This window comes from Rhipicephalus sanguineus, chromosome 4 (genome assembly GCF_013339695.2).
Source record: "Rhipicephalus sanguineus isolate Rsan-2018 chromosome 4, BIME_Rsan_1.4, whole genome shotgun sequence".
Taxonomy (NCBI): Eukaryota; Metazoa; Arthropoda; class Arachnida; order Ixodida; family Ixodidae; genus Rhipicephalus; species Rhipicephalus sanguineus.
In genome coordinates, this window is record NC_051179.1 from 41,760,809 (window position 1) to 41,778,956 (window position 18,148).

The 18,148-nt window shown below is 50.1% G+C and overlaps 1 protein-coding gene across 1 annotated transcript in view; it reads right to left on the bottom strand.

Moving 5' to 3' along the window:
* Positions 1 to 18,148, bottom strand: part of LOC119389816 (msx2-interacting protein) — a 199,463-nt gene that overhangs the window by 47,932 nt on the left and 133,383 nt on the right. Inside the window, exon 2 of the mRNA XM_037657210.2 lies at positions 13,326 to 13,712. Coding sequence (XP_037513138.1) covers positions 13,326 to 13,712 — 387 coding nt within the window. The remainder of the gene's footprint in view (positions 1 to 13,325; positions 13,713 to 18,148) is intronic.

The following is an 18,148-nucleotide window of genomic DNA, read 5'->3' on the forward strand; positions in this document are numbered from 1 at the left end:
GTAGCCGCTTCACTGTGGGCCGTCAGCGACGGGCCCGCTACTGACAGCTGCGCATTTGCGGCTGCTCCGACCAGGAGATATGCTTTTACTAATGAGATGACATTTTTAAAAAAGCAAGCAAAAAATTCGAATTTGAACCCTAGCACGTGAGCTCGAAAGGGCAGGGCCTTTTAGGGGGTATTTACCGCAGAGTGATTACAAACTCGGACGTGCAGGCGGAATTACGAAAAAGCTCTTCTGGATGAAGATCCATGGATAAAGTATATCCGAGGAAAAGTGTCAACGCGTTTACACCGTTCGCGTGCTCTTCCATAAACGCGAAGAAGGAAAATTCGATATTGTCCCATATATTATACTGCGGGCGATCCCAGATTTCATTCCGCTATGTCCGGAAACAGAAGTGACAGACATTTTAGCGGCACGCGTGTAGTTATTACTGAACATTGCTTTCCTTACATGGCGTGCAACGCTTGAAACGAGCTATCAGCAGCGTTTCTGGAACAGACGACGTCCACCGATGAATCACCGTCGCACTTTCTCGCTACCGATAGGCCTAGACGTCACGAGCCTCTGCTGAGAGCGCGTTTTGCTGTCGAGCCGACTTGCAGAACCGAAGCTGCGTGCATGGCATCGTCGCTTACTCGGAACGCACGTGCGAGCGCTATTTATTCAGCGGAATAATTCTTGGTCCATGGTTGCGACTGCAGCCCCAAGATCGAGCTGCACATGCTCTGACACGCCGGCGGTGCGATTGCCGGTGATAAAACGCGAGACTTTGGCGCAGTTTGGCGCAATTTTCGTCCATATTATCAGGATGGCGCAGTAAATACAATTTGGCGCACTTTGGCGCAGTTGGCGCAGGAGTGGAATCACTGATTAGGGTGTAAACGCCGAAACTACACAGCTCGTTTATTTGGATGCGTCCAATAGACCCGGCACGCTGTAAAGATTTATTACCGCGCACTATCTCGGTCTGGCGCAAATTACGGCGCGTCTCAACCTCCCCGCCGCGGCGTGGCTGGGCTCGCCAACTGCGGACATGTTGACGGAACTACCGCAGTATAACTACTACAGAGATCGTGTTGTAGTTTACACAGACGGAGCCAACTCCCTTGCGTAAGACTGGCTTGCTGTGTTTATATTGATAAACAATGCTTTCAAATGCGCATAAAACAATCTCATATGACACATATGCCACATATCTAATAACCTCGTATGAACACATATGAAACGTATGTGTTCTCGCATGATCATGCGAGATTACTGGACATGTGGCACATGTTTCATATGAAAATTTTATTACATAGAAAATCTATAATTTTGGCAGTGGTAGGATGGTTATTAGAAGATAAAATTTTTGTCAGTCTTTTTTCGAGCCGATACACAATCCTGAGCGTGAAATCACGGCGCATTCAACTATTACGCTTTTCGCGAGTGAATTCCCGGTTGCTTTCATTTTCACAGAGCGCACCCATCGACACAACGCAGTAGCGACATATACGCGTGCGTGCACGCAAAAACCCAGTTCCCGGGTGCGCGCATTGGTTTCGAAACACCTCTTTTGTTGTACCTGCACGAGAGAGTGTTTCCTGAGCCAACTGCGTAACCATCTAGGTGACGCGTTGCTGACAGCTGCTGCTGTCACAAAGCAGGCCAGCTACACAATGCTATACACTTGCACTGAGGAGGCCAGCCGGCTGTGTCCAGAACACACACACACACACACACACACACACACACACACACACACACACACACACACACACACACACACAGCACGCACGCACACGCACACACACACACACACACACACACACACTGAACAAAAGAAAAGGACGCCAGAGATGATATAGAAGAAACGACAATAAGTCACTCATAACTCGCTCTCCTTTCACGGACCCGCCGAAACCGTACCGGAAATATCACACGAGAATATGCGCTTCGCACAAAAGCGAAGCGACGATTGTGACGATGACATTTCCGGCAGGGAGGGAGAGGGGGGTGGGGTTGGAGAGCTCCACGCGATATTGTTTTCTTTCTTTTTTTCATTTTAATGAGAAGTATAGTATATGAAAGACACCAGGGTTTCAGAAGCAGTTTTTCGATCAGCCATTGCGTCAGCATAAAAAAGATTATATAATATATCTGATCTATACTACGAGAAATTTCTGTCGTGCGTAAGTTAGTACATACGAACTATCCTATAAAACTATACAATCGCGAGAGAAAAGACGGGGAGGAGTGCAGAGGCAGCGGACGTCACCTTTACTGAAGCGGAATTCACCCACCCACCAACCTCTTTCATCACCTCGTCCAATATCTCTACGCTTTTCAAGATGGGCGCCCACTATGATGCTAGCTAGGTTGAGGATCATGTTCACAAAGAGAAAATGGTGATGATAAGAAGATTAATTAATGCTGAAAGAAGCACGTATGATGACGCAACACAATATACGATTGTATATACGGTTGACGCACTTCGTTCCTGATCGTACAGCCGTATATACACAGGCTTACCGACGTTCCTGTAGGCACGCCTCTAAACCTCGGCCACCCTGTCTGAAACCCTTATTGCTGTACATACTAGAGCACTGCACGGGCCGATTTTTCCGGCCCGGGCCCGGCCCGGCCCGAAAACGCCATGCTCCGGCCCGCCCGAGCCCGGCCCGGTGTTCTTAAATGTGGCCCGTACCCGGCCCGGGCCCGAAAGGTTTGGGCCCGGCCCGGCCCGTTTCAGCTAGTTATGCATTGAGCATAAAGGAGGCACTGTCCAACCTTCGGTTATTGTGAAGATACCCGCCACACACAAGATATTTTCTAGAGAGTGTTTTGGAAACTTTTTTCAGTGTCACGACTTTCACTGGTACTGTGTATACTTTCGGTTAATTACGCCCGTAACACTCTTGCGAAATTATTGCAGGGCGATATAAAATATAATTTGAGTCATAGCTGGCTGTTTCATGTAGGCACGCAGTACTAACCACGCAATCTTATTTTTGCATTTCAAAGAACGACTACAAAATATACCTCCATAAACTGAAAAAAAAAAAAAAAACATGGCAGACATTTTTAGTTCAATTTAGTTCAGTTTTACATCAATTGCATACGAGCTAGGGCTGTTGAGTAAAAGTAGCAAGTCTGCAAACTTCATCCATTGCACAATGAAAAAAAAAAAAAAAAACGTTCTCTAGCTGCTTCTGGTAGGAATACACCAGGCTGGGCAGCGTTACATAAATTAAAGCTGTCGTGTTGACTCCTCGGCAGGCAACTGCACCCAACGTACACAACGTTCTCGTGTTCAAAACAAGAGCGTTCTTCGTCCCACCCTTCTTCCCCGAGTCACCGCCACCGCAGTGCCATAGATCTGTCAAAGCGAGGCACACCCGTTAGAGAGCGAGCCACCGTCCTCGCTGTTCCCTGAAGATGGCTGTCTCGTCGTCTTCGTATGACCGCCTTCAATCTTTGAAAATGTTACGCCTTAAAGCGAGACCGGACTAAGGGCTTCCAAAACAACTGTCTATTAGAGCGCCGAAGTGAACCAGCCGGCGGCCTCTATAGCGATCCCCGTCGACTTGACGTGTCGGGTGTCCGGAGCGTGATTATACAGATACGTATGAGACCCGGGCCTAATACGGGTCTGGCTCAGGCCCGACCCGAGCCCGAAGATCACGGGCCCGAGCCCGATCGAACAATCCCTTACCCGGCCCGGGCCCGTGCAGTGCTCTAGTACATACAACCTCTGTAGAACAAACTCGTGGAACCAACATGACCGTATACGTTTAAGCAATAATGATAGCGAATTGTCGCGCTCATAACGTAATGTTTTGCCAAACCTATCTGCAGAAACGACGAACACTCAAAACTTACCGCGCGTTCTATCACGTGATGAACCAACTCGCTCGGTTTCCATCAGCGTTGCTCAATGCCCCCTCTCACGATCATTTCCTTCACCGCGCGATTCGATTCCTATAAGCTGTAGGCATAACACGGCCCCCGTAAACACTAGGTGTTACCCCTTACCGTGGTGAGATTTTACATAGCTAATTAAGAATACTTTTGGGGGGTCTTTATAAGCGCTAAAATCACGCCATAATTACGAGGCACGCCGTGGCGGGATATACTCCCCGTAAATTCTGAACACCGGGTGTACTATAAACGTGCACTTCAGTTAAGTCCTTGAACAATATTTATTTTTCCGGACTTTACACAACAGTCGAGATATTGCGTAGCAAACTACGTTCCCGACATGCCCGCCCCGCGTTTAAACAAATACTTGAAGCTGCCGAGATCCACGAGCGTTCTCGTTCATATCGGCCCGGTTACCGCGCCATTTGCCACACGAGTTCGCAACGATAGCGCGATACAGGGTGATACGCAGCGACGGCACGAGAAGAATACGATTGCCCCCGTATATAACGACGAGAATCGAGTCGCAATAGAGGCGTTGCGCACATCCGCGAAGGCGTTGCGTAATGCGGCCGGCGAACGTGCGGGTCCCGCAGGGGATAAGCAAGCAGCGACACGGTCGGAAACAATATAAGGGCGCAATAATTTCGCAGAAACACCCCCCCCCCCCTTCCATGTCTCTCGTGTGCGCGTGCACAGAGAACGCGACGAGACGGAGGAACTCGAAATGAAATAAAGAGAAACGATATGGAAGCGGCAGTCCGCCCAGTCGGCAAGCGGACGTAATTGTATCCCGATCGCTACGTGTGTGTGTCCCCGCTGGGAGTGTTACGTAATGAGGACGAAATAACGGATTGTGTAGCCCGCTGCGCCCATGTGGACAGGAAGAAAAGGTCGATGGTGGAGAGAGAGAAAAAGGTACAGTGAGTGAGTGAGTGAGTGAGTGAGTGAGTGAGTGAGTGAGTGAGTGAGTGAGTGAGTGAGTGAGTGAGTGAGTGAGTGAGTGAGTGAGACAGGCAGGCAGGCAGACAGACAGACAGACAGACAGACAGACAGACAGACAGACAGACAGACAGACAGACAGACAGACAGATAGATAGATAGATAGATAGATAGATAGATAGATAGATAGATAGATAGATAGATAGATAGATAGATAGATAGATAGATAGATAGATAGATAGATAGATAGATAGATAGATAGATATGAGAAAGAGACAGGCATATAAATATATGGCAAGAAATAGAGGCAGAGTGAATGAGTGAAATAGATGTGTGTGTGTGCGTTTGTGTGACAGACAGACAGATCTTGCGTCGTAGAATAGATCAGCGATTCGCCTCGGCCAACAGCGTCCGCTGTAAACTGGCGGGGTGGAAGGAAGGCCTGCTGACCTTCCACAGTACAAAAAAACGCACGCAGGGAAAACGGAACGAACGAGTAGTATATACGTGGGTGACGAATACTGCGAGGAAATTACTTTTCGCGCCTAGGGCTCTCTAACCTTCTGCCCCTCTCCCACAGCACCTCCCTCCTCCTCCTCTTCCCATCTCCTCCAGGGCTCAGTTTCAGAAAGAAAGAAAATGAACTTCAAACTTCAAACAATGCTTCGTTGCCGCTGCTGGGACACATCGGTCTGACGTTGCAACGCCGGCGATCGGAACTCGAAAAAGAAGGATTAAATTTCTACGCGCTAGAAGACGACGCCATAACAGCGAAATGATTTAGCGGGCTAACTACTCCTCTCATTTTTTTCGGTCGGCACAACTCGCGTGGGCGTGGTTCCATCGATAAAGCGCGCTACTTTTTCACGCTGCACGCGCACGCTAATGGAACATTTAATTGTTTCTTCGAAGGACAACTCAAATTTAAATACACTCACACGCACGATATATATATACACACTCACACGCACGTACGCTCGGGGCTCTCGGGCTATCCCTCGGAATAAACGCTGTTCCAATTAGCTGCGAAGCTAGAAACTAGCGCAAGGCGAGGCGATAAACGTTTTACCTGACGCCGCCATTTCAAAACTATTGCACGGTGCAGTGAACTAGAACTACCACGCACTTGCATAGGAGTAACGTTAAGTACATCAATGGCTAATCAGTTGCGCGGAAGCCCCCGAGGTGGAGCAAATTTCGTGAAAGGGAAAAAAAGTGCCATTCAACCGCTTGTTGCGCGAAGCTAGAAGGGCGAAGAAAGAAGGTACACAGACCAAATAAAGGTTCAAAAGAAAAGACGTTCCGGCTTCCGTACGGAAGCCTTGTTCACAATCAAGTTTTGAAGCTATACAAGGGAATCTAAATCATACGGACTGCTAAGAAAGCTTTTCGAGCCGACGAAAAATTCGCCCCTGTTTAGGATTCAGACCCGGGACCTGTGCTTCTTTCTGGGCGGTCGCTCAACCATCAAGGTGGCTCGAATAGAAGAGCGACCACCTTTGAAAACTGTGGCTCTCCGGTTCGAACAGCTGACCGGGACGAATTTTCCGCAAGCTCTGGGATAGCCTTCATGATGAGAAAATCCGTATGGGGGATTTCCGTCGTAAGCTTTGTACAAGAAACCGTTCTATTACAATTTCCTTTATACGTTTTATGACCAGCCCGAGAGAGAGAGAGAGAGAGAGAGAGAGAGAGAGAGAGAGAGAGAGAGAGAGAGAGAGAGGGGGTAGGGAGGTTAGCCATGCTTAGCCGGGTTTGCTATACCTACGCTGGTTAAATGGGACTCAAAGATGAGGAAGAAGAGACAGGTTCGTATTTCGATATATCAACACACACACACACACACACACACACACACACACACACACACACACACACACACACACACACACACACACACACACACACACACACACACACACACACACACACACACACACACACGTTCGAACAGGATGGAACGTCCCAAGAAGCGCATCAATGCTTTCGTACCCTTGCACAACATCGCAGACTCACGAGGAGACGGTCACAACATAGTTCATCAAAGTTTATAAATGGGGCAATCAAACGAATGTGCTAACGTTTGCTTGTCTACTTGTTTGTCTATCGTCGAGCTGACGCGCGCGCGCCTGCCTCTTTTGCATATGCATACGCAGCTCCCTTCCGCGCGGCCGTAGTATACATTTGGCACAAAACCTCGCCACACGTTTCTTTCCTTCCTTCTTTCCGTCTTTATGTGGTTCTCGGTAGGCCGCTAAGCATCGGGCAGTATACGAAGGTTGCGGCGGCATATAATGCGGATAATGAGACGAGAGAGGAGGAAGAGAGGGAGGGAGGGTAACCGGGAAATGAATAGGCTCGTCACGCTCAGCGTCACTGGCGAGGCGCACCGCACTCGCACGCAAAGCGCTAGGTAGTGTCCAGCAAGGTGAGTGGTATCAGGCGACGAAAATTTCATCGCACAATGAAACGACGGGAAAAAACCAGGACGATTTCTCCATTCCTTTCTTTCTTTCTTTCTTTCTTAATTCTCTCTCTCTCTCTCTGCGGGCTCCTTTCAGTTCTGAAAATACACTCAAACTGCGTTTTCTCTCTCTCTCTCTCTCTCTGTCTATATTCACCTAGGTGGCAACCCAGTATTGCTGGTCAACGAGAAAGGCGACTGACGTGCCTGTCGGATACAATTTCCCTCGTGGCAATTATGCGCGCTCCCGCTTTAATTTTTACCAGCTTGAGTTCTCCAGCGAGCATTCGAGGCGCAACATTGGAGCGTCCTTCTTGCCCTCCACCTCCCTGTTCGCGAATGAAGCAGGGAATCCAACCTGCTGCCTGTTGCACGTGAAGTCGGCGTCAAAAGTTTATAGAACACTAGGCCTGAGAAAACGTTGAATTTATCAGCAATTTGCGACTGTATCTGCTCGAACTGCATAGCACATGTTGTTAGCGAGTTTTAGAACGTGTCGGAAATCTAAATTCAAAGCTACCTGCCGAAGCAACGGGAATATTCAGCTTCCTTGCGTGTGCGCGCGCGCTTGTGTGTGTGTGTGTGTGTGTGTGTGTGTGTGTGTGTGTGTGTGTGTGTGTGTGTGTGCGTGTGCGTGTGTGTGTGCGCGTGCGTGCGTGCGTGCGTGCGTGCGTGCGTGCGTGCGTGCGTGCGCGCGCGCGCGCGCGCGCCTTGTGGCACATAAACTTTTGACACTGATTGTAGAGCAGCAGCATGCCATGGCCTCTGAACGACGGCGATAGGCACCGTACGTCGGATAATTGGGGTATATGAGGAGTACTTATGGTGCATGTGTTTTTTATTTATATTTTTAAAATATATTTTTACAGGGCTAACTTATATCACTAAAGACGCACCTAACCAGACAACGGATTGTAAGCTCTCGTACGGAAGAGTCTCGGTTTTCGTCATTTTTTGCCATATTTTTCTTTGCGCTCATGTCGCATGGACAAGAAGAAGACGCGGCAAAAGCGGCACGACCAAAGATAGACCGGCGCTGGCTGCCTAGTTAGGAAACGATTAGGCAAGGCGCGGGACACGCGAGCCGGACCAGCGCCCTCTAGAATATTTGCCGGACGGTTTATAAACGGGACGAGCACCAGGAAGCGTTCGCTAACGTCCTCTCCGTTGAGAGGGAGAGAGGACCACGACATTTCTTCACCTGGTCCAGCCCCAAAGATAGAAAGACCGGAGCACGACAGCGGCGGCACTTCGACCAGCTCCAACTACGACCCTGATTAGAAAGTATTAATTTCCCACGTCTGGCAACACCCCCCCCCCCCCTCCCGCCTTTACCCTAAGCCCATCGCGAATCGACCTGGAAGCGCATCGTCACTTTCTTCGTCCGTGTTCCTCATAACGCGCTAGAAGGTTCGCCATACATTCCTCATTTCTTATGTGTCCATTTGTTGTGTGAATTCTTAGCGTGGGGAGTACGCTATGCTTGCCGCAAGGTCTGTTTGTCTTTCGTACGCATGCTTTTGGTCTGCGCTTAGCAGTTCTTTCCCCTTTTCCCTTCCCCTAGTGCAGGGTAGTAGATCGTCATTTCTCACTGTATCTCTCCGTGTCAGCATAAACAGACAACAAGACGACGTCGGGAGGAAGACAATGGAGGTGGGGGGAGGAGGGAGGCTAGGGTGGAGAGGGGTTAGGGTGACAGATACTTGATATGGCAAAATACCTCCCCTACACAATCCGCCTTTTTTTTTTCATTTTCCTGTGCTGCCCTCTGCCGTTTTGGCAGGGTCTTCGTAGGTGCCGGAACAACCGGTAATGTCAAAACGAAAGCATCCGAGATCGAAAGGTGTTTCGCGACCTCACCGCTAGAGGATGGGCGCATGCGCCGTGGCATCGTGAAAAAAGGCGCGGATGGAATGAAACACATGCGCACATACAACCAGAGGCAAACAAACGAGGGCCCCATTATTTCGACTACACAAACCGCAGCCACGATAAGGACAGTCTCTATTTACTCTTTAGGCACCGCTGACGTCACGCGAAAAATGGAATAGGAGAAGGGGGGGGAGGGGCGTGGACTTATCACATGAGAAGCCAGTATGCAGGAAGCGGAACCACGTCTTGCGCAGAAGAAAAGCTCGTTATAGATGAACAAGAAAGAAATAAATAAAAAAAAGAGCTGCCTGCGGGTCTTCTGTTAGTGGGGCCACATGACGCATGCCTCCACCTCCTCCCCCCCCACTTTTTTCAATTTCAGTCATGCTTCAGCGTCAGATATCGCACACCTTTCGCCATCTCCCACACAGAAGGATCAACGCCACGTGGCGTTCCTAATACTACATGCGGACCACGTAAGGAGGCAAGCCGACATGGCAGATGGCGTTGCCGACAAGGCAGGCGACGTGTCGTCGTCTTTTTAGCTGCTAAGGCGACTAGTTGTACAAGTTTTTCAGAAGGTCACTCGTTAACACATCAGAAAGAGGGAGTTTTAAAGAAAGGAAAAAAATAAATAAAGTGAGAATAAAGCGTCTCCGTATAGCACGTTCTATGGCGCAGCTTTTCTTCCAAGGTCCCGCGTCATAAGAAATGCTGCGAGGCACGCTGCCGGCGATGTAGCATGCTATACACGGACCATACATGGTATGGTATACGTTTTACGACCACGAACGAAGCACCCCGCCGTCACATATATTACAGAGTCCGCGGGATCCGCACACAAAACGTTCTCAAAGTGCGCCCTTGAAATAAGACCGAGAAAAGAAAATTGAGAAATAAAATATCGTCGCGTACATTGTGTTCGGAGTTCGTTACGTTACTTTGTTTCCTTGAACATGTTCCTTACGTTGTATGCAAATGGAACGCCTGCGAAGGTTTTCGCTATTTACGGGCGGTCTTAATTAGCTCACGCGAGAACGTTGGCGTTAATTAACGTTAGCGCGTAATTAGAGCTTGAGCGCAACTGCGGCCCTTACACCAGACGCACGAGGTCGTAATGAGCGCAAGGTTTTTTTTTTTTTTTTTTTCTACCGCCGCTTAAACTCTACGATTGATTATATAGAAGTTCAGCAAATTGCACAATATAGCCGGAACTGTACAGTCCCGTACCCTGTAAAAAGGAACAGTCAGCCATTATTAAATAAAGCAGCATCACTACTGTCGGTAAAAAAGCTCCCCGATACAACCAACTGGACATACTCTAACGCGCAAAAGATATCTGCGCGTCCCTGCGACATACCTCACCGATATTCGATGCCAGAAACCGGAACTACGCGTTTTGTTCCCGTTAACAGTGGACCAGACTGTACACCGCGGGCACCACGTGAGCCACACTTCGATATGAACGAACGGGCGAGCTAGCAAGCGAAATTATATAATTCAAGGACGCATGTCTTAAGAAAAAAAAAGGGGGGGGGGACGACTAATCACCCAGAAGACTACATACAGTAAACACAACCACGGGGAGCAGTAGCAGCAGCAGCAGCATCCAACAGTGCAATCCAGGGCAGGCACATGGCAGTCCCACACTAAGATGGCAGGTGCGGTAAAGTAGTCTTCGGGTGCGTCACGATGTGCGGGGGCCGTGGCATCGTCGTGGTCACGATCACACACACGCGCGGTGCAGTGAGGTGATGTTTTAAAAAGGGGAGAGGGTGAGTAGGTGGGGATGTGTAGGGTATCACCACAAAACCATCGTCGTCCACAATCTATCCACGGGACGACGGGTCGAGCAACGACGATTTTAATCCTGGGGGGGCGCGTCACACTCACGCAGTGTAGCATGTAGTAAACGCAAGAAACTCAGAATAAAACTCCAGGGATGAGTGGTAAACCAAACAGGGGTAATCCTGGGGTGATGACATCCATCCGCGGAACTGATGAAGGAGCAGGAAAAGGATGAGGGGGAGAGGGTAATGAGGAAAAGGGGGGATCACCACATCGGCCGGACGATAATCCGTATCCGGGGTCTTCGACGACGGATCAACCGCACTGTCACACCGGCGCGCGGCTTCTCGCAACCTCCCGCCAGAGGCCAGGACTTATCGAGCACTGCGGGGTAAAACACACTTCCGCGGGTACAACACACGGCTTGGCCGAAGTCGTCACCAAGTTATCCGGGGTGGTGCGGGCACGTCGCACGTGGTCGCTGCGGTATCCTCTCCTCGGCTTGAAGAGATGCAACACGGCAGCCAAGATTCCGTACTCGATCCTCCGCCGCCTCGGGAGTCGCGCCATCGTTGAAAGGAACACCAAACACCACAGGGGCACACACCAACACACTGTACGCTTCTCTGCACCTCTATCGGTGGGAAAACTGCGCAAGCTATCTTTCCAGCACTGCTTTTTAACACGAAAGTGTTTTTTTTATTGACGCACGTAATTTCTGTCACGGAAATGACGTCAATAAAAGGGTACGCGGGTATATCATCATTGACATAGACTGGCTAGCTCGCTCGTTCGTTTATCTTCCACGCGGCCTTTCAACAGCACCAGCAGAAGTCGAAATCGCGTTACGCGAGTAATAAATAAATGAAAATATATATATACATGTTAGCAATGCAGGGAGTTATGCAAGAAAATAAGACTGTACAGTGCTCACAACGAGCCTTTTATGGTTGGACTTGCAAAGATTGAAAAAAGAAGAGATAATAAAGATTAACTAAGTCATTTTCAGGTAAGTATCTAGCTTCAAGGACGCCGATGTTGCCGTGTGATGCATTAGCAAAGACGGCTTCGTCGTCCGGCACTCCGTTCAAGGTCGACAATTGCGCGGGTTGCATCGAATGCCATTACTCAACCGCGCGACATACTTAGAGGGGGGAAAAAGTTAAGGGCACATCTGCGCGCCCACATACAGGCCTCCCCGAGCTGTATGAGAACGATCGCTCGTTATCTTTAGCAGTTGTCCCTGCATGGAACGAAGCCACAAAAGGAGATGCCACAGACAAACGTAAAAGGACAACTTCCGACAATATTGCAAGAGAGTGCAGGACAAACCACAAACTGTCCTAAGAGCGTTGCTAAGGCTACCATACTGAGCGCCTCACAGCCCACTAGCCCACAAGATCATACGGTCCTTTCTACAATACCTTCGGACGACTGACCTAAGCTCCCCACTCTAGCACGCCACAGTAGGCTTGCGAATCATCTAGACTGTCCTCTCTCTCTCTTACTCCCAATTTTCCTTCACACCTGTACGGTAGCAAATTGGACAAAGTCTTATTATCCTCCCTGCATTTCAATCCGCCTTTTATATTTTACTGTGCTGCCCCCTGCCGTTTTGGTAGAGGCATGACAACTGGCATCGCCAGGACGAAAGCCAGAGTTTCGCGACTTTTCCGCTAGGGGAAGGGAGCATGCGCAGTGGCATCGTGAAAAAAAAAAAGGCGGATTCCAGACGGCGTTTGGGCGGCCTATACTGTACCAGAAAACAATGATGATAAGCTATCGACACAAAGAAAACAACATTTGCGTTCAACACGCTACAGTGTTTGCGGGGCAGCGTAGTACCTACTGCAAACAGACGATCAAGACGGTAAAGGCAATCACCGCAAGTGGATATGTATCAGCCAGTGAAACCACAGGGTTCGCGTGTTACGCACTGTAGCAGAAAAGAGTGACGAACGGCTTATCGACACAAAGAAGATGGCATTTCCGTGGAACACCTACAGAGCTCGCGTGTGTATACACACTGCAGCAGACGACAGCAACAGCAGCAGACGATCAAGACGGCAAAGGCAATCACTGCAAATGGATGTGCACCAACCACAGAAGACACAGGGTCCGACTGTGTTACAACGACAACGTACAACCAAAAAATGAGGTATTTGGATGAATGGGTCTCGTTAAGTATTCCTTCTTTCCGCGCGCTATATCGGACTGCCACTTGTTACCGCCTGAGGATGTGAACCAAAATTCTGATCATTTGTTTTATAGCATGTTATGCCCCTCGCAATAATGCCGTTGACGCTGCGACTTTTGAGTGAATAAAGAAAGGTACAAAAAACGAAGTACGAACCTCGGGTTCCTCGCGGGACCCTGCGGGGCGTAGGGTGCGCCGGGAGGCGCGACGGCCGCCGACGGCGGGCAGCCGGGTCCGACGAGCGCCGAGGCACCGCCGCCGCCCACGACGGCGCCGCCGGGCGCGACCAGGGCCGACGGGGCGACCCGAGAGGCGGCCGCCGAGGCAGAGGACGACGACGAGGCCGACGCGCCGGCGGCGCCGTCGTCGTGCGAGAAGAGGGTGGCCGCGGGCGGCTCGTAGTACTCGGTCTTGAGGAGCCGCTCATCCAGCTTGTTCTCGGCCACGTGCGCCTTGGCCGCCGACCGGAGGTCGATGAAGGACACCGTCGCGCACACACCGTCCGCATCGCGACGGATCTTCACGCTCTGCACCTTACCATACCTGCGAGGACGAGATAGGGTCAGTTAGCTTTTTCCGTCGCATGCATACAAACGTGCATCATTGAATGATTGTATACAAGTCCACTGGAGATGAACGGTAGTGAGCAAATACATACATATGAAGAAGATGTTTTAATGACAAGGAGGAGGAAAGGTCAGCCTGGATAGCGGGTTTCTAGCCTGCTACTCCTCACGGGGGTAAGGGGGAAGGGGAAAGAAAGAGAAAGAGGGAGGTGTGATGATAGGCGACTACGGTATGGCACAATGAGTCACTGTACACACTGTCTTGCACGGGGACAGGACATGCGCAAAAGTCTTTATGCGCATCTAGACGAGCAAAAGACGAGCATCTAAACCTGTATACATACATAAGACATCGCAGTGAATACGGGAAAGGCAGTCCGGCACCCAACACATCGCGGACACCAGAGGCGTAGACAGAATTTTTTTTTTTCCGCGGAATGGAAGGATTTTGGAGTTTGTACGGCGAAGGCGTTGTAATCTTTACTAGGAAAACAAACAAACAAACACACAATACATAGAGCGTCGTTCCAGCAGTAGAGTCACTGCTTTGTATGCCCCATGTGCTCCAGGAAGGACAAAAAGAGGGCTAAAAGAAAGACGGGATAGTTAAACAGAGGAGATCTTGAAGGAGAAAGGGCGCATGAAAGAGAAAAAAAGGTGTGTGTGAAGACACCGCAATGTCGTTATGACTATGGTAATACCCGACTAACACACCAAGAAACACTGTCAATGCACAGTCGCAATGTGTCGCTCAATCCAGTGTCTCTATGGGTGCGTCGTCTGCGTCGATCTGTAAGTCGCGCTGCCTTTGGCCGAGTCCCTGAGTCCAAGGGATCGCAGCAACGCCTTTACAGCGACTCGTATTGAAGTCTCTGAAGGCCAGTGCTCTAGGATTTTCCTGTCTGTGAGCGAGCGGTTGTAAAGATACATGTATGATTATACGATCCGAGGGGATCATATAAATTAACTATAGTGCGCGATGCACCATTTCGCCACCGGCTCGCCCCACTTTCCTACACCACGTCACACGGGCAAACACACCTTGCGTCATCACTTCGAATGTCATGAACCTTCTGGACGCAGGGAAGGACGGAACACACGTGGCAGGGTTCACCGCACCCCGCAAAGCTCATACATATAACATGCGGGGGCCACACTCCTCACAAAGCGGTCGTGCCACGCCGAGCAACGCTCATGCGGCTTGCGAGTGTTGACGTTTGTATTTTCTAGCGTTAACTAGCTGGCTCTTGGAACGAACGAAGAGCGCCATGCTGTGGCAATGACGGTGTGCGTGCGTGCGTGTGTGAGAGAGATTGCATTCTGAAATACTAACAACAAGACAGCCATGGCTGCCAGGAATACATGCTGCAGGTCCCATAGCCCGGTACACTTGCATAAGGGAAGGTGTGTGTGTGTGTGTGTGTGTGTGTGCGTGTGTGTGTGTTAGAAGGAGAGAGTGACGAAAGAGGGCGAGAGTGATGGAACAGAGAGCGAGAACGGACTTGTCGCTTTTGCGCCGTCAGCAGGGCGCAGCGGGAGATCTCATGGATGGCGAGATTCCGCCCCTCCCGCGCAGAGGCATCGGTGAGGCGATGAAAACATCCGCATTGCTGCTCGGCAGCGCGACTTTTTACGTCATCAGGAAAAAGAAAGAGAGCTGCGCACGAGCCGCTAGTGAGGACGCTGCCACTGCAGAACGCAGTCATCCTGGCGTGAAGAGGAACGCCAGAAGAGAGAGAGAGAGAGGAAGAGGACAGAACATAAAACACGAGCGAAAGGCAGCTCGACAGAACAAAAAGCGCGAAGTACTAATAATACAGAAAAGAACGTGCCTCATAGGCATATCCTTCCTCTAACCCCCCCCCCCCTCCCTCCCTGAACCGCACCCTATTCGTGTTTACGCCATTTTCCTCGTTCCGAGCGAAAAAACGAAGCCCAGGAAGGAAAAGCACGAGGCTGATGGAAGCTGTGCCGCAGCAGAAAGGAGTGCTGCTGCCCCCCTGTAACGAGATGCCGATGCGCCACCACCACCACATAGGGACGGAAATTGCTTCCGGCGAGGCCTTTCGATGCACGGTGCACTATTACGCCAATACCATACGCCGCCAAACCCGCGCGAGGCTCCAAAGAAAAGGGGCGCGTAACGTTATACTGCATAGTGGAATACGCTGGGTCCCCGAAATACGACTCCTCCTACATAAAGGAACAAATAACCCGCGTTCCATTATACTGAACGGGAATACTCTGCATCCCTCCCCGAAGTACGGGCTCCCCCATTATTATTCCTCATAGAGTGGAACAAACGAGCACGCGTTCCGTTACGACAGACAAGCTCGAGCATTCGCGCATGCGTCGTCACGTGACGTTGGACTTGTTTGACCCGTGCGCTTTCGAGACCTGCGCGCTTCTGAGAGCAAGCTCACAGAAGGGATCTCTAAGGCAGTGGTCAAAGTTGAGCCTGAGCTTGTCTTTCGCCGATCTCTGTCGAACTCGAGCAGCACCGCTGTAGGCTGACGTTATACGTGGTCATGATAAATAAATGCATATACGTAGTGAGGTATATATCTGGGTTCGGCTTAACCCTGCGGCACGTTGCCTTTCCGCCTATTTTCAATTACCTTACTATCTCTACGCTAGAATTTAAAAATATATATATATAAAGTAAAGACTAGGAAAGCGCTGTTAGTTTTCTGCTTCCATCAGACACAACGCACACTGGCTGTAGGACCTCCTTTGGGCACAATGCAGGTGTTCACTACAAAGGCAGGAATATCATGCGCGGAGAGTGAAAAATACTGTGGTCAGAACCCAACGATACTATTCCAAAGCACACGACAAGTATGCTCTCCATAGAAATATTGTGAAAATACATTCTGTTCGATGGTATAGTGGCAAGAATGTGGCAAACGAATATTTGTGATAGTATTCAGTTCAGCGGGCAAGAAAAGAACCGCTTACGAATTGGTCACGGAGAACCCATATTGGCTTTCTTTTAGAAACAACGTTCACCCTACACAGGAGAGAAGTTATAAATCGTGGTTATTGAAAAACGCGACAGTAGTAAACGAGCTCCATAAAAGTCATGCACTATACAATAAAATCGTGCAAGTTAGCAGGTGTGCGAAGGAGTAACGACCTCGCCGACCTCGGTGCCCCTCATTCATAATAAATTTATGACCGCTCGACGTCATCTGTGCGCGCATGACATTCCAGAAAGTGCGTCAAGTGCTCGAAAGGGCGTTGTAATCCAACACGGAGGGCATAAAAAGAAGTGAACGCACAAAAGAACACACAGAAAACAAGCTGCTTGCAGGCCACCCGAATATATCTTCTAAAATATGCCATCCTAAGCCAAGTCTAACGAAACGAAGAGGCTTAGGTTGCTAATATTCGAAGCAATAGTGAACTTGGCGCCAGAAAAGACCATTACGTCCTGTCAACACGTTTCTGCGTGGTCGTGTTCTTGGCGCCAAGATTACTATTGATACAAAACATGCACCAACAGGGAGTACTGCGATAACCGAACGCCTTGTTTTTCTCCCGCCTATACTCTGTCCAAGTAGGCGCGATGGAAAGGAATTCGACAAAAGTGAGGAGAGAAGAGACACTGGCAAATCAGAATTTCTGCTCAAATGTGACTCAGCATCAACGTTTGCGAAAGGAAAGCTTATCAGTCCACGACCCTCGTTCTACTATCAAGCAAGCCACCACCGAACACACATCAATGTTGTTCATTTCATTGCAGCAGCGCATCGCGAGCGAATCCCTTCATCTGCTAACAGCCACGTCGCGCCTATGGCGGTTCAGACCCGCCAGATCATTTTGCAGCCACCCAGAACTGAAAAAAATTCAGACACGCCGCACCCTTAGAACTGCAAAGGCAAAGCTATACCGCCCCAGGCCTGCCTGCCTCCAATGCGGCGGTGGTGTAGTAGTAGTGGTAGTTGTGCCGCAGCACGGCACGACTCGTAGCCGGCCGGCCGGCCAAAGCCGTAGGCGCTGGCTAGCTTCGCTGCGCCGGCGGAGCGCAATTACGTTCGCACTAGTTTCGGACGGGGCCCGTAATTATCTCGCAGAAATCGCACCCCCGTCCCTTTTCTTTCATTCGCCCTTCTCTCTCTCCGATGCGGGCTCCCACACAGCGAGAGATGAGCTACGAGAGAACGCAAGAAGGCAAAGGCACCACGAAAAAAAAGCGTCGTCATTCTGAAGTCGCGCCGGCCGTGGCGTAGGGAGGGAAGAAGGCTCCGAGAGAAACACGCCGCCGCCGGTCCAAATTGCACCGCCGCGTCAGCGACGAGCGAGCTAGCTACACGAACGCTGCTGCTCCAGCGCAAAGCCCCGGCAGCTGAACAAAAAGAGAGAGAAAAAATTCCCCCCGCAGCCCAGCAACCAAAGCAACAACGCGAGCCA